Here is a 27,928-nt window from a genome sequence, read left to right on the forward strand (position 1 = left end):
GTGATTTAGTATTTTCAGTATTTTAGCATTTTTAGGTTAGATTAGTTGAAAAAGGTGAAGAATATGAGTTGAAAGTTAATGCTGTATAGATGAAAGTATGGAAAAAATGTCTCGGAATTTCCAGAAAATAAGCCTGATTTTCATCTCTCAAACCCAGAAAAACTCCCCTATCCACGGAATTTTTCAGAATTTTCCGGGTATCTGGAAAATGTTCTCAGAATTTTCCAGAAAATGTGCCCCTCGTAAAATTTCAATTCCGGCTATTGGAGAGTTTCGGGTTTGAGGGATTCCGGCTAACGGAGATATTACTTACTGTACTGTATACAACAAGGAACTTAAAACAAGTGGAAAACATTGTGTGTAATTGGGAAGTAACATAAGCTGTGATGGTAAATATATAGAAGAAATCATAAGAATAGGTCAAGCAAAAACAGCATTTAATAATACCACAGATCTATTACACAACCTTCTGCATCATTATTATCATCAGTGTTTTATGGCCATTTTTAGGCATGTGTGAGTTAGCAGGATTACCTGATGGCTAATTTTGTGGCTGGATAGCCTTCCTATTACAACTAGCAAGGCAGGAACATGGAGAACACTTCAGCGAAGTAGATGCACATACAGTATGTATTTAAGTTCTGGGTTCAGAAAAGCTCATGACAGAGAGACCAAGGAAGGAGCAGGAAATTGTGATGTTTATGTAAGAGATTTAAACAATTCCACAGAGGAGCTTATAAAATAACTAAGTACGGTACAGTATATCTGAAAATATATTACATTACCTGGGTAAGACTCTTAACCACTTGTGTACAGTATCCATTCTGTGCTGAATAAAATCGTCTGGTGTTAGTCAAATAAAATATTAACAGTGGTGTCCCCACAGTGAAGGAGTTAAATATGTGAAACAACATATCAATTCCATTAACATTTACCTTTTCAAACATGGCATGAGGTGTAGACTGTTGATAGGACTGCCAGTTAGTTCTGATCCACTTCTCAGCCAAGCTAAAGGATAAACTCTCAGCTTCGTGGTGGATAGAGCGGGCCTCGTACAGTCCCATGATGATTAAGTGCTGGAGTGGTGCCCATGCATTAGGGAAGTCCCACTGCTGCCCACTTTTCTCGAGGGAAGTAGGCACACCGCTAGGGATGGAAGAGAGATCCAAATAAAAATAAAATCCTAACTTTCTGACCTCTTAAAGTAAGGAAACACTAGTGAGACATCTTACTGTTGTTAATATCTCTTGCTATCAAATCTTGGAACACTTATGGTAATTGAATATTCGTGTTACACTTCTCGCATAAACAATACCATTTATAAAGGAAGTAACAGAAAGACAGTATGTGTGTTACTGTTCTTGTGAGATGCAGGGATTAGTGTTTGTACCAGTTGAAATAATAACAGTAGCAGCAGCTAAGATTGAAGAGCCATATATGGAAACTGGTGAGTGTAATTTATATGAAACTTTTGCGGATGAAAGTCTTGGTGTAGGTGCATTAAATAACTACAGAGACAATGAGTGTTTTCTTATTTTTAAGATGTAATAATCCAACATATCCTCTCATGCAAAAAAAATTAAAATAAAAAATCATGTGGGCTTGAAATGGTGCTCATAACTTTAGGGGTTGAGTCCCATCTTGTAAAAGTGATCCACAGAGTGAAACATCCATATAATGGACTTCTCTCTCCATATAATACTTTCTTCTCCCTATAATCTGTTAAACAGAGTTTTTCCTGTATGAGTGTCATCATTGTGTATTGTAATTATACATTATTGTACCTACACAGTACTGCACTAGTGGTGAGGTACAGCATGGGGACTCACCTCTTATATTTAAGAACATCATTCTTCTTGAGGTATTTGATGACTTTCTCAATAGTGTGGGCACGGGGACCTTCCTGTCCATAACAGTCACTCCAGATGGGATGAATGTTGGACAAGTAGAAGTGCCTGGGAAAAACAAATGTATCAAAACCATGATAGTATAGACTTCTTCATCTATGTACTGTGAACATTTAGTTTTGAGAGTACTGTAGTAATATTAAGTCTTTCAGGCATTACATACTGTACTGTGGGTGGGCAGGCTCTAACCACACAACCACCACCACCACCAGTGTATCACTAAACTGAGGGAAGACTTTATTCTCAATAAGATTTTGACATATGAACAGTTCAGTATACAGAATTGGGTAAAATTCTATGCCTCTTAAATACAAATATATACATATTCCTGGTGTATGAAACATAATTTTCTCTTCTTAGAATAAAAAAAAATACAATAACAACAGTATACAATTTATTTATAATACTTTTCATCAATTTAGAAGATTACATGTCAAAATATGAATATACAACAGCCATTTACATTTACAGTACTGTACTATATCACAGACCTTCACTACAGTTGTTTCATTTAGCTACGAGCATGATGACTCTTACCTTCTCTTTCCATCGGCATTTATATCAATGTCATACCAAGTTCCATCTGTATCGTCCCAGAATATCTTGGCCATGGTCTCATTCTTCTGATCGGCTATGTCTTTATAAAGCTTTGACATGCTGTAGTTTCCCAGCTTAATGTAAAACTGGCTGAGGATCCGGGCGTTCATACACAGCAGACTGTTGAGGTCCACAGGCACGATGGATGTTACATTAACATTCAACAATGTACCTGTTAAAAGTCATGATTAACAGAGATTCTCAATATAAAGCTACAGTGAAGTAAAATAGGATTTTTAATTGCAAATCAAATGGTAATGTCCAGTACAGCGGTTTACAGTTACAGTGTAGAATATAATTTAAAAAGTATGAGTACAATGTCTCATATAAGATAACAGAGCCTTGCACAGTCACCCACACAAGTCCAAAGCAGTAAACACCAATACATTATTCTGTACATAAACGCTTCAGATTCATGACTCTGAACCTCGGGGTTCGTGGTTCAGGAGGAGAGGCAACAGGACTCATGTGGGTGACTGTACTTTCCAAAATACTATGAGTTTTAAGAAATATATAGTTGATGTTGACTCTGCCTCTGAAATACTGAAATATATGGGAAAATTACACTGAGTCATTGAGATATCTTACCCTAATGTCAAGAATATTGTTCTCATGAGGATTCTGTATATACTGTACAATAAAAGAGGCAAATAAATATAAATACTGTACATAATTATATTGTATTTGAATCACTGTAGAGGAGTAAGAGATTGGTAAATAATACTGTACTCCTTTTGCCATACTTCACCGATAAGCCATTAGTGTACTGTATTAAGATGAGCCATTGATAGCAGACTATATAAAGCCTTTGATCAAGATACAAGACTCAATCAATTAAAATATTTACAATAAGCAAATAAAAGGTAAATTTTTTATTCGAGAACACTAAATGATTACTACATTTTAAGATGTGCAATAAACAGGTATTTAAAAATTAGTAGGAATAGTCTGATCATTGTTAAGAACATTCATGTTAGCCAGAATCAGATGACCACACTATTCCTATGATCTTTAGGTCCCTGTTTATCGCACTTCTTAAAATATAGTAATCATTTGGGGTTCTTTAGGATAAAACAAAATATTACCCTGTATAATCTTTCAATAATCATAGAACCTTAAAATCTTATGTATAGACTTCTCCAGCAGCCAACAGGTACAGTACTCACCCATAGTGAACGTAACACTTAACTTTATGAACACACACTCCAAAAACGTATCTTTACGGAGGGGGTCGATGAATTTCAAAATGAACACTGAGACTCCTTCATCCGTTGTCTAACATAAAATCATAAACATACTTTTTGGAGCATGTGTAAACATTGTATTGGTTTACAAATACTGTACCAGTTAAGGATACTTGAAGTACTTAGACTGTAGAGTACACAAAAAAATCATACCTTTGTCGTTTTTCTCTGATGTACAAAATACAGTACATTGTACTGACACTCTGAATAATATAGAGCTGAACATTAGTATGGTTATTCTTTGCATGCGAATTTAGTTTTGGCCAAGGATAGTGAAATGGATAATGTAGTTGAAGTAGTGTAAATAACAATGTATTTGATGTAGCGTAGATAGTGAAGTGGATGTAGTGTAATTGATAGTGTAAGTGGATGTAGTATAGATGATAGTTAAGTGGATGTAGTGTTGAATGTTTAGTGGATATAGTGTAGCTGATAGTGTAGTTATGGACAGAGGCTAGGAGCTCCCCCTCAAAAAGCTAACCTTGACATTGCCAGGTTCCGCAGTTAGTATACTATTTAAGCTAATTAAGAAGAGTTGAAGCTGGTTGTAAGCAAGAATAAGAAGGGTAATGTGTAGTGTATCAAGACTGGCTGGGATCACTGAGCAGGGGAGGTGAAAAGCAATACATCATGCATATCAGAGGGACAAGTATTAAAGGAATAACTAAGAATATGTATGATTCTACCATGTATAGGAAAAGATAGTAAGAAGAAATATAAAAATTGCAGGGGAATAAGTTTATTTAAGTTCATCTGGGAAGGAGTGTGAAGCCGTTATTATTGAGAGAATGGTGGAATGAGGTGAAAGTGTATTTAAAAGAGGACTGTGTAGGTTTAGAAAAGAACACAGATTTTTGGGGATCAGCTGTATGAATGAAAAATATTTGAAGATGAAGATAAATACATTTATGTCAGTATAGATCTGGAAGCAGTTCTGTATACCTGTAATATAAGGGAAACCCAAAACTGAAAGAGTCATCTAATAAAACTAAATTCCAATTGTGAATGTACCTACTCCATGAGTGGCCTCCTTTTAGTAAATAACTTGGCCAACACTGGAATTTGTTCAGGTATATTTCAACAGTAACCTACGGTCCTCTTTAGGTTGCGGTTGAAACATACAGTGCTCTTGTTTTTTTCTGTGTGTGTTTTACCTTCTCCTAGAGTGAGATGTTCAGGTATGTTCATACATGCATACAGTGAATAGACTGATCGTGTGACCACCTGGTAAGCTGACAAGTGACAAAGAGGATAAGGTAAAGCAGATGTAAGGCCATACTGGCTCTTTTTTATTAGGGGAAAAAATAATCAAATTCTGTGATCTATCTTGCAGTATAAATCATATAAAGGCCTAAAAATTCAGGAAAATGAAATAAAGCATTTCTATGTACATTTTCTTGTTAGCTTACACACACAAAGCACCCATTGCATTATGTAACTAAGAGGATGATGTAAAGCTAGAGCTGCATACATTCCTTGGCCAGGTAAGTAAATAATTAAGCAGACAGAAGCATTTAATACACCTGTACCTCACCCCTGTTTCTCAGAATCCTGTCTGGTGCCACCTTCAACTTGTACATCCCCACGACTACTAAAAGAACTACCAGAAGAGAGGACTTGGTCTTCACCAACCACCGACACATGAGGCAAAGTGCTAGTATATACACGCCAACTGTAATGAGTGCAGGCAGGCCGTGGGTCAGCAGAGACACATTTAGAGGGTAGCCCAAAGGACAGGTTAAATGGGTCAGTTAGTTATGAGCAGACATTGAGAGGAGAAAACTTTGACTGTAAATCCTCCAAACATCACTATGACTATATACAAAGCTTAGCCATTAATATTTACATGGATGCTTCTCATTTAATAATTTTGCATTCTTTGTACAGTAGTCAAAGTCTCCTCACATGCCCGACTGTACACTAAGTGAATGTCTAGTTATTATCATGCCTGTCTTAAGAAGCCATAAAGATAGCTAAGGTTAAAGCCTTGGTGAAAACTAAAGGTTACACCATCCACTTCCTCATTACTCCACAACTGCATTACTAAAATTAAGAAAAATACAAGTACTGTAGATTACTGGGCAACAGCAAGAAAAAAAAAGTTACAGGTATTTATTTTATGGTGACTAGAGAAGTTTAATTACAATGTTAGGGAGTAATGAAATAATGGATGCACAAAAGCCATACAGGTACAGGTACTTACAAAATACATGAAGGTCACTGGTGCTTTGACACAATACAGTAGCTATTAACTTCTAAGCCAATGCATTAAACTATATACAGTACAGTACTTCACCTCAGGGTATATGGGAATCTTGAATCTGCCAAGCACACACCCAACAGTGCTACCTGGTTCCAAGATATCTCCAATCCAAGTACAGTACAGAATATGCATTTTCAAAGCACCAGCTGAACTGCACATATTTCAAAACTGCAAAACCTAGTTCATATGAGGATGAACGGTTTCTATTTCTAGTAGGGAGTCCCCGACTTACGAACGTCCTACTTACAAATGCCCGTTGATACAAACAGAATTAAACTTGAAATTTATAGTATTTTATTTACCTGATGACTTATTCTTTAGATGTACTTTCATTTACTGTACAGTATTTTGTCATTCTATTTCTTCTTTTGTGATTTTAAGTGATTAAGTGATTTTAGATGTACTGTACATGAATATAATGGTTGCCCCTCGTGTAATGAGGATGGCCGGCCCAAGGCCACCTAGGCGTGAATTTGTTTAAGGTGTAGAAGCTGTCGCCAATACAACAACCACACCTTGAGTTAACGAGCTCCATGACCCAGTGTCAAGGAATAGTCCGAGAATACCGGACAACTCGGCAACTGCACTGACTAACCATTACCCCGGAATACGATTCGCAAATCGATTAACATCCAGGTTCCCAATTACTGCTAAGTAAACAGACGCAAATGGTGTAAAGAAACTTGCCCATAGTTTCACCCTGCCCGGGGATCGAACCCGGATCCGCTTGCTTGTGAGGCGAGCATGCTGACCAATACACCACAGGTCGCACTGGATGTATATAAGGACTTAGGCTATGATATAGTGGGATTTTAAACATTGTTCTGTATGTACATTAGGCACATAGCTTGTGTTCCAACTTACATACAAATCCGACTTAAGAATGTCCTCAGAAACGGAACCCGTTAGTAACCCGGGGACCCCCTGTACTGTACAGTACAATGTTTACATAAAAAATAATACAGGTCTAGAGAGCAGTTGGTAGCGAATAAATTAATAGTTTTACTGTATTGAAACCTGTATTATTTTTTGAAAACTCAACATACAACCAATATATTAAACATTTAGATATGAAAAGAAAAACAAAACCAAACAAAAAACAATGTGACAATTACTTAAAACAAACGCAGAAGGAATTTGAAGAATAAAGGTTATTTTAAAATACTCTACAATCCATGCATAGTTCGTGCAAAATGATCCATCTTATAAAATCTTTTCAATACTTGCTCAATATTTGAACTTAATGAATGTCCAGTCCCAAGATTGTACTGATATGCAAACCTTTATTTGTGTTGTTATTGATGAACCAGCGGGTAGAGTAGTCCCAGCCAGACTCGGCACCTGACTTCATCTGTACATACAAGTCCTCTTGTTCCTCTGTTGGCAACTGCTGAGCCAAATTGTAATCTTCCCTGAAATAACAACTTAGGATAGTACTCAAGATTTATTCTACCATCAGTTATGTCCAAGTGATATTACCCCTTGTGTACTGTACGGGGTTGCCTCTAAGCTGAATAAATTCGTCTGGTGCCAGACAAATAAAATATTAAAGTGGTGTCCCTGTAGTGAAGTGGTTAATAAATAATACAGTGGGGTCTCCATAATCCAGACCTCAGCCATCTGAAAGACTTAATTATCCAATTTTTCTTTTTAACTGGCTAGTTAGTGAGTCTACCAAAACCAGTTAGCATCTGTCAGTGCTTGGATCTAGTGCCCAAATGTTTGCTCAATATTTGTTTTCATATATATTGTTAAATTTTCATCCATCCAATTATGAATCATGATTAGCAGTGCTGTACTTCATAATTTTTACCGAGTGGAAAATATTAAAAAAAAAAAATCCTTAACTATCAACCATAAGATTGATATATCAAACAAACATGATGTAAACAATCATGGTGAAGTATGGTACGGGGGCCAGTATAGAGTGGATGATATAAACAAACAGAAAAATAATTTGAGAACTTTCCTAGCTACGGGTCGCTAGCGAGCCGATCTTTTGGTGAAGCAGATAAATGAAAAAGAAAAGTAATCAGAGACATGACCGATCGCCCAAGCGGCTAACAAGCCGATCAGTGGCGGAGAGGATAAAAGTAATAAATCTGACTCTACTAAAAGTGGCAACAGCAGAAAGAGTATTACAGTTCCTGAAGTTAACCAGTTAGATGAAACCTTCTGGTAATTTATAACCAAGAGATCAGAAGGAGTTGCAATGTCTGGTAATCAAAAAGACTAGATACAGTATTTCTAAGAACAAATGGAATAACAAAATGTAGTTTTTTAAAAGGTTTGTTAACAAGATTTAAGCTTAGGTATGGCATCCCAAAATGGGAAATATCAGATGAGGTTAACACCCAGAGTTTTAATCAACCTCTTCCATTGACGGGGGTCGTCATGTTTACAACCAGAGTTTAAAAAAAAATGAATCACAAAGGACATCCCACTACAGTGCTTGACGGGGAGGTATGGTAGTAAAATGGGCTAATTCCAAAATTATAAGTTAATTTTACAGCCATACCTCCCTGTCGAGCACTGCAGTGTGGTGTCCTTCGTGACCCAAATTTGTCAAAACTCTGGTTGTAAACCAGAGGGTGATTAAAACCCAGGGTCTAAGTCTGTTGGTGTTGAGGCAGCCGAGAAATACATTATAGTACTGAGATACTGTATTTGATAATTTTGTGAGATAGTAGTGCTGCCAGCTTCAAAGTTAGTGCTGTTGGTTCTCATAGACTAAAATTATTGGTGATAAGTAAATTAAAGAGCCCCAGGGCTTTAAAGAAAATTGCCACATTGTCTGTCCTGTAGTTTACAATAACCAATCTAATGTGTGGACGTATAGTGATGTTTTGTGTGATTCGTTAGAGATCTTACTACTGTACTGTATACTGTATATACAGTATACATAATTGAAATACAGTATGTAGTGGCGAAGAGGATAAAAGTAAAAGTAGTTAAAAAACTCATCAAGGAATGTAAAACACCAAGATATGAAATGACCCAAAGACAATGAAAAAAAATTCTTTACTCAATGAAATGTGAGCCAAGACTAACTCTTCATTATTTTTGATAACACTTAGTTTGTACTGTATGACTGGGAGACTATTTATAAAATGGCTAACTTGATAAGCATATTAAAAGACCTTGATCTGCAAAAGGCAGTGAAACTTTCAGTAAAAGTGTGTGTTAGGTGAGAGACCTTTCTTGGTATGAAAAATGTCTATCTTTTTATAAAAACTGTACACATAATGATCAGGGACATAATAATATAATTAATGTGTAGAGAAGGAGGACGTATTCTAACCTGTAAGACTCTGGTCTAGGCCCCCCAATATTGACACGGTACTGGGCCACAGTGTGGGTCTTGCCAGATCGGTCTTGCAACTCAACTGAACGGTCATTCTCCCAAAACAGGAACTCTTCTTCTAGCTTATCAATAATTTGCCTGCAAAGACACAAAATGATAAGAATCCATGACATACAAGGAACTTTCCTGCAAAAAACAACTATCAAAGATTATCTGCATATTCGGGGAAGATACAATGGTTCTCAAACAGAAGTCATAATGCATTAATTTATTAATTTTTCAATTATCATTTCACCAGCTATCAGCCATTTGGGCAGTTGGTCTGTTATGTTTACTTTGTTATGAACTTCATTGCGTAGTCTTAGTACAGGAGGAGACTGGAGTCCCCGGAGGAAATCTATGATGTTCAGTAGTGTGACACTGGTTAACACTCTGCCTGTGTATGTCTCGGGCCAAGACTCAAACCCATGACATAGAAGTAAAAGATCCACAAGTTACCACTGTAGCACCAACACCTGCACTTAATTGATGATAAAAACCTAACACAGTAAATGAAATTGTCCTGACATTCAGGAGCCAGTGCATGCCCAGTACAGTACAGTACAGTACTCCCTCTTTATCGACGGATTTTTTATCGACGGTTTCGATTATCGACGGATTATTTAGACGGATTTTTATTTTGGCTTTATTTGAACTCTGCGGGCCTTGTTTGTACTTCCGCCGCTAGGCAGCACTAGTGGCGTGACTAGCGTCTACCCGCGGCCCGCCTTCCCTGAACACAGACATCAGCCAAGCCGCGTGGGCAACAGTCTTTGATTTTCAACTTTTGCTGGTGGTTCATCACATCAACTTATATCACCATGCCTCCCAAACGACCTGCTGCTCCCTCTGGATCTACACCTAAGAGGGCAAGACGAGTGCTGACGCTGAATGAGAAGAATGAAGTGCTGAAACAACTCGACAGCGGTATGAGCTACGCAGCTGTTGGCCGCCACTTTGGGCTCAACGAATCCAGTGTGCGTGGAATTAAACGACGTGCAAAGGATCTGAAGCACATATGCTAATAATAGTTAGAAAAATTACGTAACCATCACGGTATCGACGGTTTCTTTATCGACGGCCGTCTACAGAACGTAACCCCCGTCGATAAAGAGGGAGTACTGTACTTGCCAACAGTGTGTAATAGAGACGTGACCAACCACCCAAGTGGCTAATAAGCCGATCAGTGGCAAAGAGGATAAAAGTTAAAGCAAAGTAAAAGTAAAATGATGAGAATAATTATGGAAACGAATTTCTCGTCTACGGGAAAGGGTCCTGGAAAGGGACGTGATTGCTGCCCGTATCATCATTGGGTATGGCTTTGCTTGGGAGATTGGTATCCCCGCATCCCTTGAGCAACGCTCTTGTGCATTATGCAGAAGACCCGACAGCAGCACCCTTACCCACTACCTCCTAAGATGTCCCCACACACAACGCTTCCGTGACGCCTGCTGGACCACCACTCCACGACCCCCTGACGGAGACACGATGATCCTCCCCATATTGGCCAGATATTTTGATTATGTGTTAAAGGAATATCCTTCCTTTCTTAGGCTTTAGTAAGCCCCTTTATAATATTTATACTGTATATACTTGTCACACTTGCCAGATGCTTCTGGTGTCATTGTACAGGGGTACCTAGTGACAGCACTTGGATCCCGCTTCCTCTATCAAGGAATAAACAATTGAAATTGAAATTGAATTGAACGAATTTCGTAAAACTAGATAAAACATAAAATACTGTACTGTATTGTACAGTATATAGGTAATGTTACAATAACATAAAAGAATCCGAGATACTGTATATCCCTACCGTAATTAAAATCTATAAAAACACATATACTGTAATGCAATGTAATTATGCCCTTTATTCTGGAAAATATTATTTAAAGCAAATGAATGTAGAAAAATATCTGTACTGTACTGTATACAGTATTATATGTTATCTACCTTAAGGCTATACAATTACTGTACTGTAGAGGTACTGCATAAGCAAACTGGGAGCAGAACAGCACAATAAGAAAATCAAAGTCATGACTCACGCAAGGAACTCTAAGTCGTTGGTATGGTCCATGTAGAGCTTCACCATGGGGATGAGGTAGGGTGGCTGACTCCTGCGGGTGTAGTAGATACGGCCTCCGTTGGGCACCATTCCATATTCCTTGACCATCTCGACAAAGTTCTCCAACATCCCTTTCACCGTCTCGTTCATCTGTGACAGCAGCAGGGCATCAATGGTCCAGTACGAGTCCCAATAGTAGAACTCCCTGAAAATATATTCTTAAATGACTCCCAAAAGCTAAAATAAAAGGCCTCCACAGAAAGTAGATATAACGGTAATATTGCAGTTTACAGCAACCACATATTTCCAGAAATTCATTACATTCAATCAATAGAACTATTTTTTCTATTATCACTTTCTTACATTACACTTCCGTCGCAAATTGATAATAAGGAAGTTATTGATTTTTAAAAAGAATAAAATCAGAGCACCTGTTGCCCCTACGCATGTCGAGGGGCAGTTGCCAATCAAATGAGGGGGCTGCAGCCAATCAAATGGGGGGGAGAGTGGCTGCAGCCAATCAAACTCTGGGGGAATGGCAACCAATTAAATCCAATAAAAAATCTCAACATTTGATTCAACGAATTAGCGTTCAATATTCAGAGTGGGTGGCAGGATGCGGGACATTTTTAATCAGTTGCAACATGGAGCAATTATGTGCTGGGTGCGATTTCGATTATTGGAAGTTAATTGTATTATTTAATTCTAAAAATAAGGGAACTTTAGAGAACAGAGGAACCCACGATCCATTCTGGTCCCTGACTCGGACTAAGGTAAGAAATATTGTAACGGCTATTTATATTCTCGTGGAGGCTGACCACGCGACTCTAGGGTCATTACATAGCATTTGGGGGTCTGGGAGCTTCGGCTAGGGTCACCAGGGGTCCGGGGGCGGAGCCCCTGTCTTGGGGGGTTAGGTATGGTTTAGTTTGGTTATATTGTATAAGTTAGCAAGCACAGAGTACCGGGAATTCAGAACACACAATCGATAGGGGGCTAATTCAAAACGAGTTATTTCTGATAAAAACGAATGTCAGATTTGAACCAATCGCAAAAAAAGCCACCAGAAAAACCTTTATTTTATCAGATTCTTAGTTTGCTGTAATCTGCCATTTTACCTGTATTACACCCATTAATTTTTCAATAATTGTCGTCTATTGTATTTAGAAACCTTAATTGTTGCAGTACATTAAGAAATTACAACTACAAAGTACACCCACCAAAAAAAAAATAAAAAATCCTCACAGTCCTCACTCCATCCATGAACCCTGAGACTCATGAACCTGTGAATCTGAGACATCACACATTGTTTTGTGTGATGTCTCAGATTCACAGGTTCATGAGTCTCGAAGGTTCATGGATGGGAGAGAGAGGACTGACATACAGTATTTACACTCACGTCCTCCTTCTCACTCCTCATTCCCCTAAGGACCCACCTGAACCTGCCGCCAGGGACGATGACTGGGTTGGGTACATAGATCTGGGAGTATCTATCAGGTTCAAGCTGTACGTCTTCAGAGATCTTACGGCCGAGCTGCTTCCAGAGGCCGTTCAGTTTGAGGCCCCACTCTTCCAGGGCGGGATCCACCACTTTCTTCAGGAATTCAGGGCTGGAAAAAAAGAGGTGTTACTGGTGGCCATTAATTTATAATAATAATAAAAATAATACTAATAATACTAATAATAATAATAAAAATAATAATAATAATAATAATAATAATAATAATAATAATGATGATGATGATGATGATGATGATGATGATGCTGATGATGATGATGCTGATGCTGATGATGATGATAATAATAATAATTACTTTAGCAGACAAAACGGTTCAAGCTTAGTGTGAATTCTTTTAAGCTTCTCCTGTCATAGGTCACAGGAATATCCCCAAAATTAACATCAATGTTGGCTGTAATTAGGAAGTGTTGTGTACCCATAGTTACACAACTACAGTGAGACATAACATTACACTACATAACATAACACAACATAACATAACATTTTACGGAAACTCGATTCAAGGTTCAGATGTCGACATTGTAGACAGACAGACAAAGAGCAAAACATCATTATATGCACCACTCTATGCAGGGTATAAAAATCGTTACCATGTAATGTAAAGTAAACCGTTCATGTCATACAAGTGAGAATTGTTTGACCTAAAGGTGAGAGGTAAGGAGGGCGCGTTACATGCTGTGTTAAGAGAGAGAGAGGGAGCGGTAGAAAAGAAAAAAATAACGAGAGGTTTAATATCAAAGTGTGAAATACGACAGATGGCGTTAAATGTGGAGACCAAGACCCGTCTCTGGTGTGGTGTTGAGAGGATTTAATTGGCATTGCAGCAGTCGTAAACACAATACCTGGGAACGTTATATATGACGGCGTTATTCATCCAAGAAACAGAAACTCATATCACATAAATAGACTTTGGTTTGGCTTGTGGGTTTGATAAAGAATAAACAATAAAATTTGTAATAATAACAAAGTGAATTAAAATAGGAGACATGAAGGCAAATAAGAATGTTTTGTGAACAGTAAGATGAATTAAGACGAACTATTGAACATCTCGAGTGTGCTGTGATCCCTGAGCAGCAAGCTACGATGATAGTTGGGACACCTATAGGTCATACCCCTTCAGGAGGACACTGCCGCTGCACCTCCCCGCCCACTCTCTTGCATATCTCCTTTAAGGTAGCACCGCCTAATAATTCCCAGGTGAAACTGATCATTGTGTGCAAGTCCGAATGAGGAAGACAGCGTTAGTATTGTGATAATAGAGAGCCTGTGTTCATACCGTTGGCTGAATGAGAGAATCCTAGAGGAGCTGTGTTCGTATTGTTGACTGGGAGAAGGAAATTTAAAATACGAAACTGTAGCCATATATTTGGGGTTGTACGGTGTTTGTATGCATGTAATGTCAGTTGTCAACAGTGCGTAACAGAGAGCCAATACATGCCCACAGTGCCAACAGTGAGTAACAGAGACGTGACCGACCTTCCAAGCGGCTAACAGGCCGATCAGTGGCAAAGAGGATGTAATAAAATAAAGTATACTAAAGTAAAACACTGGAATTGCAATAGCTTACAACCATAATACAAAATGAGGTAATGTATGAGAACATCGCTACTATCAGAAGGAGTTCGATTTCGTTAATTTTTTCGACATATATTCTTATCATTATAGTAATTATCATAAAGGAGGAGACATTTACTAAAACCTAATAGAATCTGACCTAACCAGCCCGGGAGTGCCACCCTCTAGACCCTTGCCATATAAAAAAAGTACTTACTTTGATATCTGGTTCCAATAAAATCACTTTTGCTGAAGCAATTTTACGTTTTTGTGGATGTGAGAGTATGTTGGGACCCAGCAGGTTAGTTGGAAACAACAAATGATACGCGGTGACTACAGAGTTTTCGGAGGTTTTATGGTAAACAGTTAAATTATTCAAATATAAAGCACATAGAGACATCATTTTAGTGTTATATGATCAGTTTTTTACCGTGTTTTACCCCGCAATTTACCTCATCCTTTATGCACTGCCCACTACAGGTGATTTATGATCGTAGATATTAAAAACTAAAATAAAAACAATCTTATAATTAAAATAAAAAGTTTTAGCCCATTTTAAACTATTTACTATAACAATAAGAACAACTGTGAAAAAAATTAACGAAATCGAACAACCCCTTCTGGTGGTAGAAGTTTCCTCATAAATTATCAAAAATAAAAACGTTTGCCCTTATAAAAAGTTTCAGTTTCTTTGATCGTATCAAAGAAAACGGATATAAGTAAACAATACCTGAATGAGCTTAAATGCAGGAATTAAATGACTTTGAATGAGATTAAAGGCGAAAATTAAACTACCTTGAATGAGATTAAATCCAAGAATTAAATGACTTTGAATGAGATTAAATCCAAGAATTAAATGACTTTGAATGAAATTAAAGGCGAAAATTAAACTACTATGAATGAGAATAAATTTGGATATGGCAACGTATTACTAGTGTACCTAAGACGGGAACTTGTCTCATGAATATCTTCCCCATAGCATTTTATGTAATAATTATTTTATTTACAAAAGCTCTATCACTTTTGTACATTTAACTTATAATCGTATTTATTTACTATTAAATAGCACGATGCCAATAACATACTCAATAAGAAGTATTTAGTAATTAGCTTTGCTTTTATTATATTAAATTCTTATACGAATTTATAATAGTTTATCATTAAAATTTTCATTTTCTGTCTGTATAGAAGAAAATGGTTAAAAATTGTTTATGGGGAACCTAAATAAATGTTCACCTTTTAGTGGACACGAACTTTAATTTCATGCACGTTTTTTGTCCGTAAGCATTACAAGTATTGTAAGTCTTTATTACGTTATGCCGTAACACTTTATATGTTGTGGCAAAATATGTGTTTAGTGAAAAATATATTTGAATTAAAATTTACTTTATATTCTTTGCCACTGATTGGAGGTTGCAACGAGCCGAGTTATATGACATGGAACACAATATAGGAATTGGATTATCGTTTTCCAATTTTCAGCATTAGACAGAATATTATGTTTCAACTGAAGGTCATAAACTTTAAATTTTCGCTGAAAAGTGATAAATGAATTCGATTATTACATGAATGATAACTTTGTGAGAAATTGGTTATCGTTTTGTGTGTGCGTGTGTGTAAAGAAGACATTAATACTGTCTCACTGAGGCAAAACATCGATGATGTGCTAACTCTAAACCCCTGAAATTTATCAAGTGCAAAATTCAGGTGTGTTGGGAGACATAAACATCACCCCAACACACTTGAATTTTTCTCCAAGTTTACGTTCTCATGACACTTAAGTTTTACGCCCACAGACACCATAACCGTCTTCTTCACATAAACTTAAAACAAAAAATAATATCGTGCCATCTTTAAACTCTTTATATACCCTTTTATGGACTAAGTTAAGGCATCCGAAACGCAATGTTTGAGTAAATAACCCACGTCTCATGTTGCGCGCCTTAGTTTTGAATAGCTCTACGGTTCGGCGGCGCATTCCAGTGCATAGGCACACACTTCTGCAAACAGCCGACACCTGCCACTTGGGGGAGATTCACCTTGTGGTAGAGTCGAAACCAGAATTTATGAATCAGAAAGCGAATATTATATTATGAAATTATACAACAAATGACAGTATTCATAATGACTAAAGTGTTTCTGAACGTTGGTATTGTACCTAACCGAGTTATTCAGACCACTGTCCTGTCTGTAAGTCAATGTTGATAAACAATAAACATCCGTACCATTGTTTCCCTCCCTCCCCACCTCACCATTTCCTATTTCTCCTCTCCCATTCCTCCCCACACCCCATTTCTCTCTCCCAAACCCCACCATTCCTCATACATCCCTTCTCCAGCACTCCCCATCTCTCTTCTTCTCTTCCCTCCCCACCCTACTATTCTCCACCCCTATCCTATCACCACCTCTGTTCCTGCGTTTTTATCTAGTTTGAAATATCATATAGAGTACAGTCAGTCAGCGAGGGAGGGTACGGCCTTAACACAGAGAGGTGGGGAAGGTAAACGGGGATGAAGGGTGCTTGGGAATGTAGTGATAGTGGTGTGTTGTGACGAGGAAATGGTGCTGGGGAAGTGTAGTGACGGGGGAAGGTGTGTTGGGGAAATGTGGTGACGGAAAGAACAGTCATCATGATATATAGCCTATTAACCTTCACAGCAAAGAGAAGAGGAAGCTTTGACTAGCACCATTATTTATCCAAGGGTGACGTAATATTTTTAAACCAGGTTCTTTACTACGGATTTATTCCAAAGTTAAATTTAAATCTAGCCAACTTCTCTATATTCACAACTATTAAAACCTATTATTTCCACATCTCGGTAACCATAAGGAAATTACATTTACGGAGGCGTTTAGGTAATGGTTTGTTTTCGAAAAATTTTGGAAGGGTTATGTCAATTTTTTTTTCATATCTAGTCTTGAATTAATAATAATAATATTTAATTACTGTGTTATTTGATGATGATAAACGTAAGGGAAGGACCAGGTGGAGTTTTATTCTATGTTTTTTTCTATAAACAAAAAGCGATAAATTGTTAGGCAGTAGTTTATTGAAAAGCATTGAGGTCAGCTGTAAACACGAGGCTACGAAGCGCTCTCAGTGCGATAGCTGTTCACTGAATAAACATAAAAATATTCTAACCTTCCGGGTAGATCAACATACACTGCTAAGTCATCCAGCCAACAGATACTGGCAGTCGGTGACGGGTGGAGGAGTATAATGGTATACGGTATATTAAACAGGTAGCAATATTATCGAGTTAAAGATTGCCTTCAAGATTGAAATTAATCCTAAATTCTATTTGTACAGTATACTGAGTAAACATTATTTATGAACTACCCAACCTATTTCATATCTGATGTTTGATGTAACTTATAAAATTGCACGGAGAACATCTAATAATACCAAAGACAGTGTTGTTTTAGTTGTATACATTGTGACAGTCAGTTTTGGTGTCGCTTTTAATGGACAGTGTCTGAGAAAATGTTTTAAGACAAAGGTAAAAGTTGCGGCGGGTTGAGTAGCGGAGACTCGCTCAACTGAGGAATCAGGGTTGGGTGAGATCCAAGACTGGTCCTCGCGGTGTCACGGAGACCCAAGGCGCCAAGGTTGTTTAGTTTGTAGTTCCTACACGTACAGACTCAACCACAGTCGTTCATGCGGGTACACACATACACATTAAGTGTGTTAAGTAAGGATTTTTATTTCAAGTACCACAATAAACGAAAATGAAAGACAATTCCACTCCTACTATTGGGGAGCTTTATAGGTGTTAACAATGAAGTCACCAATTCGAGAACTGTGGGCAAGAAACGCGACTAAGACTTAACCTTTAACCTAACCTGGAAATAAATGACATTAATACAGACTTTAACCTCAGATGATATAGGAGGATAAAGTTCTATATATATAAATACTATATCTTAGTTAAAGTGTACCTACAATCTGAATGTTGAGGTCTGCCATGGAAGCCGTCTAATCCCCGCAGCTGCCTTCGTCGTGTTTGTGAATCTTCCATTACAAAAACCAGTAAAAAAAAATGTCAAACTGATATGTATGAAATAAAACTGAAATTCGTTTATTTTACTGTATTTGTTAATGTTGGTGAACTGTGAAACGACACTGTGCTTTCTTGCCCATTATCGACTAATTCATTTACTCTCTCTCTCTCTGTCTTTCTCTTTATACATTTTGTCAAAAGTAAGGTACACAACACGAAAGTTTTAGGCTAAAAAAAAAGGAATATATTTTTGTAATTATTTTCAGCACTGGTCCGGTCTTTTTTTTCCTTTGGAGTAAACAAACTTTTATCATCCTCAAAGAATATTTTTCTCGTCTAGATTTTCCTTCATACCTGAGAGTGGAATTTTACGTTCACATTTTTATTTTCGTGTGATAAAAAAAATCGGCACTAGTGCTCTTCGACATAATGAATATGTAAATTAAAAACCAACAAAATATTCACATAAACATATAAATTATAAAACGAATATATTAGTTATTTAAATTATAATCATAAATGTATATTGAAAATTTGTTTTATCAGGAATTTATCTCAGTCAGTCAGTCAGTCAGTCAGTTATTTAAAGAGCTAAATAACGTAGCTTAAGGGAAGTAGCGATAATTGTGCTGACTGGAGTAAAATAGCGCTGGAAATATTACTAGCGGCTGCCGTAACAATAGCACTGGAAATATTAATAGCGGCTGCCCTAACAATAGCACTAGAAATATTACTAGCGGCTGCCCTAACAATAGCACTGGAAACATTACTAGCGGCTGCCGTAACAATAGCAGCGCTGGAAATTTACGGTTATGGATGCTGCCGTTTTCTTTAAAGGTGATTTTAAAGGGGTCCTGTGACGTTACAACACACACACACGCACACACACACACACACACATTATATTTTTAGCGAGTTATAAAGTATATGTATTAAAGCTATATATAAGAATAACATAACAGAAAAATAATAATACATATAAAATGAACGAGAAAGAAAATACTTAAGGCGGAAACAGAATATCGTGTGTTGATTAACTTTCCCGTGAGTTATTCATTATTCACCCAGACCAGGACGAATTGCTGAACTGCATTATGTATAATATAAATAATGCAGTTCAGCATATGTGTATATATTTCATCATACATACAATATAATGTTTATTTTGGGTATAAATTTTCTATCGTATTTGTACAGTGTGTGTGTGTGTGTGTGTGTGTGGTTATTAGTGCACATTGTTAGGCCCGACTGTGTATAATGTTCATCGTGTACAGTTCATGCAAACTATGTACTGTACACTGTTCATCGTGTATTATTTCGAATCATTACGTGTACATTCTATTTATATACAGTACAACCTCTCTGTGTACACTCATCCAGTCAGATCAACGTACAGTCTAACTGGTACTACCTTCTACTAAACTTTGGTCCAGGTGTCAACAGAAGGCCAGTCAATACGACCATGTTTGCTTCGTCAGCTTCGTTATCTCGAATGATTCACTCAGGGATTCGAAACGTTACCCCCTATTCACATCCCTGTCTCGCTGAAGGGTTCGTATCTAAGTGATTCCAAGTGAAGCAGGATTTTAGAGAGTTACATAGTGCAGATTCATAGTAAAACAAATTATTATTATTATTATTGATGTTAATTACACGTATTAATGAAGTGTAAAATCATAAAATAACGCATGAATAATAATAATAATAATAATTTACATCAAGTGACAAACCTTAAAAGGAATCGACAAGGACTTCAATTAAAAGGTATTTGAAATTCGTTCATTAGTGAAGGTCGTGCAGGAATTCGTCGATTGTAGAATTCTGAAAAATCTTACATCACCTCCATGACACACTGTATATTCAACGGCGGGCGTGGACCTTAAAAATCAACCAATTACTGGACGCTACGAAATTGCCAATCAAAGGGGACAAAAATTCTGCCAGGGTAGGATCTATTTTCAGATATATGTCAATAGGGTATAACATTATTTCCCTGTATGAAGAAATGCGGCGTGTGTGGTAGAGGGGCGCTGTGTGTGGTAGAGGGAGCTGTGTGGTGGTAGAGGGACGCTGTGTGTGGTAGAGGGAGCTGTGTGTGATAGAGGGAGCTGTGTGGTGGTAGAGGGGCGCTGTGTGTGGTAGAGGGAGCTGTGTGGTGGTAAGGGAGCTGTGTGTGGTAGAGGGGCGCTGTGTGGTGGTGGTGCTGGGAGCGCTGTGTATGGTAGAGGGGCGCTGTGTGTGGTTGGGACGCTGGTGTGGTAGAGGGACGCCGCTCCTCCAACTTTGTGATAACCCACCACTTGGAGAAGAAACTTGAGGTAATAGTAACGATTTTTCCCCCTCTGTAGTGCATCTGCCGCCTGTCTGGAGGGGAAGGAGTTAGGGCATAGTCTTAAGTCAAATCAAACTGCTGATAGACATTCCAGGAGTCAAGATTCTCAATAAACCCCTACGTGAAAAATATCATAACCTAACCTAACCTAACCTAACCTAACCTAACCTGACGATATAATAAAAAAAACATATCTTAGCCATTTTATTTCAGTTCATAACAAAGATGAAAGGTAAGATGGCGTCGTAATTACACTGAGACTACACTAACAGTTGCTGACGATGCTGACAAAGATACCAGGACGTCTCTTACATCCAGGGCAAGTTAACTGAATCTTTGTGTTTATATCTTATGACCAAAAAACAACTGAGTACTAATGCGTATAGTTTCTTATTGTGGTACGTGAGGGAGTGTGACTGAGGGAGGGAGAGAGGGAGGGATGGAGGGAGATAGGTAGGGAGAGGGAGGGAGCGGGTGAGGGAGGGAGGGGCGCTAACTAATGTACAAGTGATGTTCCTTGTATGTATTTTTTTCTAATGAGATCACTATAATATTAAACTCTCGTCACTACACTGTCTTCACCGTCACACACACACACACACACACACACACACACACACACACACACACACACACACACAAACCTTCCCAAACACACACATAATGCATTTACCATTCGCTTGAGGAAATTTCGATATAAGATAAATTTATACGCCATAAAATTCGACTTCCAGACCAAATTTGTATAACATCTTGGTGTGTGAGAGCCAAAGAGCCACGTACATCACCGTCAGTGTATGTTGATGTAGGGAAAAAACATTGTAAATATTCCCTGTCCTTGTATGCAAATTTTCCTTGTGTGATTTTGGGGCTTTGACGGTCAGTTGAAACGAAATTTTGGTTGAGTTTGTGTGGATGGGGGTTGGGTGGGTTCGCTCTCTCTCTCTCTCTCTCTCTCTCTCTCTCTCTCTCTCTCTCTCTCTCTCTCTCTCTCTCATGCCTCAGTCTCTATATCTCTCCCCTCCAACATGCATGCCTTCCCCAGGAACTCGTCAAAGGCAACGATAAACAAAATCAATACTCAATAAATGAGAGACAGTGATAAAGAGCTGATACAGACATAGACAGACCCAGAAATAGACATAGACACATACACAGACACAGACAAAGATACAGACACATACACAGACATAGAAACAGACACAGACAGAAACAGACACAGATACAGACACATACAGAAGCATCCTAACCTAATCATTAAGCTTGGAATGTAAGACCCATTAAAACTGAGTCCCCCAACCCAACTGTAGTCTAGAAAACCAATCACGAAGTTACCTGAGGTGATGTTGTCTCTTCATTAACATCAAACAGGTAATCTACTCAGGTAAACATACATATAATTCACATTTAACTCGAAGCTAAAGTTATTCTGTGTCTATTTTAAAACTGTAATGTTGTCTACTGTACTGTTATGTAATGTGGATTGAATTTATTGTGGTTGGTGATCGTCTTTTTTGGGGGGGTGATCGTCTTTTGTGTTTTGGTGACCGTGTTCTGTTTTGGTGATCGTCTTTGGTTTTGTAAAGTACATAGTTTATATGATTCGTAAGTACATCTCCTGCAGCGATAAGTGTTTAAATGTATCTATAAGTGCGTGTGGTTTATACATCCTTGAGTATATGTGTACCGGTATTAAGTGTATCCTCACTACTAAGCAACCACTTTGAATGTGTATAAGTGTGTACCGTCGTGAAGTGTGTACAGACGGTGTAAGTGTATATGTGTTGAGTGTGTTTATACTGGCCAGAGTCCGAGAGCGTGAGAGTGAATAAGGTTAGTTGTATAATACCATAGCGGTAGAATGGGGTCACAGAACGCCCATGTGTGTGTGTGTGTGGATCCTATGTCACGACTTAGGTGGGGCTGTAGCCTGTGTCGTGTCCTTCTCTGAGCCTCATGTATGTCTCACTGAGGGAGGGGGGGTTGCGATGGACATGTCTTATTCAAATCTATACATGTTTTTAAATTGTTTTATTCTAATCTATACATGTCTTATCCTAATCAGTACATGTCCTATTAACGAGTATGTCTTTAAAAACAGAAATTAAGACATAGACATAGAAATCAGATGTTCAAATCCTTGGCCACTGAACACACCCAAGTATACAGCAGTCGAATGTACCCAAATGACAAAAACAACGGTCTAATACAATAAAACAACGATATTAATGGCTCAATACAATACAAAATACAACACTAGTAAACCAATACACCAACAATACACCAGAAATACACCAAGAATACAACAAAAACAGAAGTATAAACGTTTTCTCTCAATAAAACACACAGCGAGGATCGACCCGGATCAAATTAAATGAACGAAAAACAATTGAATGTAATTACAAGCAAGGACGGTACACAGGCGAGGTGAATAGGTAAGTAGGTGAATAAATGAATAAGAAAATGAAGAAGAAAATGAATAAAGGATTGTAAAGGAAATATGAAGGAGAAGATGATGATTGGGTGATTTTATTTGTTGATAAATACACGTAGATGACAAATAAAGATTGTACTGTAGGTAGTGTGTGTGTGTGTGTGTGTGTGTGTGTGTGTGTGTGTGTGTGTGTGTGTGTGTGTGTGTGTGTGTGTGTGTGTATGTGTGTGTGTGACCAAGAGACCTAATATATGGATAAATGAATGACAAATAAAAAAAAAAATAAATAAACAAATAAAAATAAAGACAAAAATGAATAAAAACACGAATAAAACGATAAAATAAACCAGAAAATAATTATTGATAAACAAATAATAAGAACCAATAAACAAAAACAAACATAAAACTATAGAAAACAAAAGAAATAAACACTAAACAATTAAATAAACAAATACATACTGTACCACTATATATGGACTTACTGTAGTTGGGGATGTCACTCACCCTTGTAGAGGTCACGTACACACACTTACAAGATAACAGTTGAGTTCATGTGGATTCAAGTCAATTTAGTCTGAGATTCTTTATTGGTCACTTAAGTACGATGATTTTAACCCCCTTGAGTACTGTACGGTGACTTAAGCCTGTGAGTACGATGATTTTAACCCCTTGAGTACTGTACGGTGACTTTAAGCCTGTGAGGACGATGATTTTAACCCCTTGAGTACTGTACGGTGACTTAAGCCTGTGAGGACGATGATTTTAACCCATTGAGTACGATGATTTAACCTCTTGAGTACGATGATTTAACCCCTTGAGTACGATGATTTAACCCTTTGAGTGCAGTGAGTATGGTGATTTAACCCCGATTTAACGCTAAATTAAGATGATTTTAACATCTTGCGTACGATGAGTTAACCCCTTGAGTACGATGAGTTAACCCCTTGAGTACGATGATTTAACCCCTTGAGTACGATGAGTTAACCCCTTAACTACGATGATTTAACTCCTTGAGTACGACGATTTAACCTCTTGAGTATAATGACAATCCCATGAGTAGGCGAGTGAGTGAATGAGACGGTGGGCGAGTGGATGGATGAGTGGATGGATGAGTGAGTGAATATTTGAGTGAGCGAGTTAGTAATTGTGTTAAGCGAGTGAGTGGACGAGTGGAGCAATAGAATGAGTTACGAATTCCACTAACTTTTGGCATAACTGAACTAAAAATATATATGACCTGATTTATACCCATACTTATATGTAATTTTCTAATAATCTTCTTCATTGCTTTATTGCATATCTTCATCTTATCCAATTCTCTTGTTCCACTTTTCTTTACGTGTGGACATTCGGTACAGGTTTAGAAAGTGGTGATGAAACACGGGTGGATCAGCGATATTTGCCAAGTGACTAGGATGACGATTGTAGTGAAACTACTATTGTTATTTCGTAGTTATTATTGTTATTTTGTTATTATTATTATTTAGTTGTTATTATTGTTATTTTGTTGTTATTATTGTTACTTTGTTGTTATTGTTATTTTGTTGTTATTGTTGTTATTTAGTTGTTATTATTGTTATGTTGTTATTGTTATTTTGTTATTATTATTATTATTTTGTTATTATTGTTATTTTGTTATTATTGTTATTTGGTTGTTATTGTTATTTTATTGGTGTTGTTATTATTATCCTTGTATTTATTTATTTCCTTGAGATCATTAACAGTAGTCGTCAGAGAGAGAGAGAGAGAGAGAGAGAGAGAGAGAGAGAGAGAGAGAGAGAGAGAGAGAGACCTTGCACACTCGCCCACAACATCTTACCATCAGCTTGAGGCAGGGTGTGGCAGGCGAGAAGACACTTGTGGGTTCAGTGAGTTTTATTAACGTGATGTGATGATTACCTCGTACTCCAGGAGCATTGTGATGTACGGGAGAGGGCGTATACATACATACATACATACATACATACATACATACATCTTTAGTACTTACATTCTTTCTCTCATATTGTGAAACCTGGTAATGTCCCTCCACATATGACTGTTATATCTGACAGCTGATGGTGGCACGATCTATGACAACAACGTGACAGTTATTGATGACATGACAGCAACGTGACAGCTTGTACTGGCATGGCATGTGACAGTGATATAACAGCCATTGATGACCTGCCAAGTGACGTGACAACTCAAGATGACACAACGCATGCCAATAGTCCATGACAGTGACAGAGTAACGAGAGATAATGGATTATGTGATACAAGGTGGTGGAGAGACGGAAGGAGAAGGGAGAGGAAAGAAGGAGAGGAGAGAGGAAGGAAGGAGAAGGGAGAGGAAGGGGAGAGGAGGGAAAGGGGGGAGAGGAAGGGGGAGGAGGGAAAAGGGGAAAGAGCTAAGGAAGAGGAGCAGAAAAAGGAAAGGGGGGAGGGGAGATAGTAAGGAAGTGAAGGGAAAGAGGAGGAGAGTGGTGGAAGAGTAAAGGAAGGAGGAGGGTAGTGGAGGGGAATAGGGAAGGGGAGGATAATGGAATGGGAAGGGATGAGGGAGAGAAACCAGAGGGAGAGCCAAAGGGAATGAAAGGAGTGAGGGGGAGGAGAGAGAGAGAGGGAGGAGAGAGAGGGGAGAGAAGAGGTATTGTTGGACCAGGATGGACGACCTCAACACTATTGACAGGAGTGACGTCATGTTTACCTTTTGGTCGTCTCATATACATGTTTACACGAAGACTATTCTTAGTACCAAATACAGGGGTTACAGGGGGCTATAAGGCCTACAGGGGACTACAGGGGCTACAAGGGACTACAGGGGCTACAGAGGCTACAGGAGACTACAGGGGACTACAGGAGCTACAGGAACTACAAAGGGTACAGGGGCTACAGAGGGCTATAGGGGACTATTGGAGCTACAAAGGCTACGGGGCTACAGACGGCTACAGAGGGTTACAGTCACGTTAAATTATACCTCACAAGTGATAAAAATCTCATTATCAGTCTTTTTTAAAACTACGGTACAGGAAGGCGGTCGAGCACACACCATCGTCAACAGGAGTCAAATTTTGTTTTCCCTGAGTTGGTTCGGGTCGTTGAATACTATCAAGTGAATGCAACAATAGAATGTATTTTTTCCCCTCCCACAAGAGTTTCTAAAGTTTAGGAGTTTCAGTGTGTATTGAGTGAGTGAGTGAGCGAGCGAGTGAGCGAGTGAGTGGGTGAATGACTCGTTCACGTTCCTATGACTGCCTCTTCCCCCTTCCCTTCCTTCACCTCACCCCTCCTTCCCTTCCTTCACCTCACCCCTCCTTCCCTTCCTTCACCTCACCTCCTCCTTCCCTCCATACCTACCCCTTCCCACCCCGCTTCTAAAGAGAGTAATCAAACCAGTCATGTAAATTCATACTATTCATACACCCCAAATACATCCCATACATTTCTCACGTTCCTCCAAGTCATATAGACGCCAGGGAGAATTATGTCTGTGTTTGTGTCTGACATCTGCAACTTGTAAACAAAACTATTTATTTTTCGGCTTTATAAACAAGTATTCAATCTGGGTGTTGGTGGTAGGGTTGGAGTAGGATGTCAAGGATAGGGTGTCAGGGATAGGGTGTCAGGGATAGGGTGTCAGGGATAGGACGTCAGGGATAGGAGTAGTTTTTAAAGTTATAGGAAAGAGATGAAGAGGAAACAGTATAACAAGTCCACTATCTAATATCATAACCAATATAACGCAGAACATAAGACCCGCCTGCATGTACTCGTCAGCTGATAAATGATAAACAAATGAATCTTGAATCCCTTTAGCGGAGTCATGTGTAATTATTCATGTAGCCAGTTCTATAATAAAGGGGTTAATATATTTAGAAAACTGAACAGGAATGGTGCAAAAAAATATTGCATTTTTTCTTCTTCGTCTCTTTGCCAAGTTACAATCTCCAAGCTTGGTTCAAAATGTCACCACCAGATGGGGAATTCAGTGAAGCGGTGTTCAATAGGGGGTGCCAATGGGGAGATGGGGAGTTTGTGTGGTGGGTGGGGAGGTTATGGGAGGGTAGAGGCGTGATGGAGACGGTGAAGAGGTTGTGGGGTGGGTGGGAGTTGATGGGGAGGGTGAGGAGGTTGGGGAGGTAGTGGGAGTGGTGGGGAGGCTCTGGGAAGAGTGGGAAATGTTATGGGGAGGATAGAGAGGTATTGGAGAGGGTAGGGAGGTTTTGGGAAGGTTATGGGGAGGTTGTGAGCCAGTAGGGAGGTTGTGGGAAGGTTATGGGGAGGTTGTGAGCCAGTAGGGAGGTTGTGGGAAGGTTATGGGGAGGTTGTGAGCCAGTAGGGAGGTTGTGGGAAGGTTATGGGGAGGTTGTGAGCCAGTAGGGAGGTTGTGAGCCAGTGGGGAGGCTGAGTCAATATTGCTTCAATAATATTTCTCCAAACGTTCACTCTTCAACAATATCCCCCCCCTCCTAAAAAAAAAAAAGAGTCTACACTGTCATGGCAGAAATTTTAATGTTCTCAAGACGTCACAGGGGAATATTAGAGTCTATTCAAGGCCACCAGGCACCCGGGCACAAGATACGTGTGAAATTACCTTACACGAAATATTATGAATCTCGGGTGAAATATTAAAAAAAATTGTAACGTCTTATTCAGTAAGAAATATGAGTTTCATTATGTGTCAGATATT

The 27,928-nt window shown here is 38.4% G+C and overlaps 1 protein-coding gene across 2 annotated transcripts in view; it reads right to left on the bottom strand.

The window, feature by feature from the left end:
- Positions 1 to 27,928, bottom strand: part of LOC121863573 (trehalase-like) — a 117,316-nt gene that overhangs the window by 6,231 nt on the left and 83,157 nt on the right. For both annotated transcript variants that reach the window (XM_042362285.1, XM_042362286.1), the window contains exons 5-11: positions 12,853 to 13,026; positions 11,397 to 11,621; positions 9,313 to 9,453; positions 7,293 to 7,423; positions 2,445 to 2,676; positions 1,830 to 1,955; positions 936 to 1,146 (exon numbers count right to left, since the gene is read on the bottom strand). In XM_042362285.1, coding sequence (XP_042218219.1) covers positions 936 to 1,146; positions 1,830 to 1,955; positions 2,445 to 2,676; positions 7,293 to 7,423; positions 9,313 to 9,453; positions 11,397 to 11,621; positions 12,853 to 13,026 — 1,240 coding nt within the window. The remainder of the gene's footprint in view (positions 1 to 935; positions 1,147 to 1,829; positions 1,956 to 2,444; positions 2,677 to 7,292; positions 7,424 to 9,312; positions 9,454 to 11,396; positions 11,622 to 12,852; positions 13,027 to 27,928) is intronic.

Source organism: Homarus americanus, unplaced genomic scaffold, assembly GCF_018991925.1.
Source record: "Homarus americanus isolate GMGI-L3 unplaced genomic scaffold, GMGI_Hamer_2.0 scaffold41366, whole genome shotgun sequence".
NCBI classification, from domain to species: Eukaryota; Metazoa; Arthropoda; class Malacostraca; order Decapoda; family Nephropidae; genus Homarus; species Homarus americanus.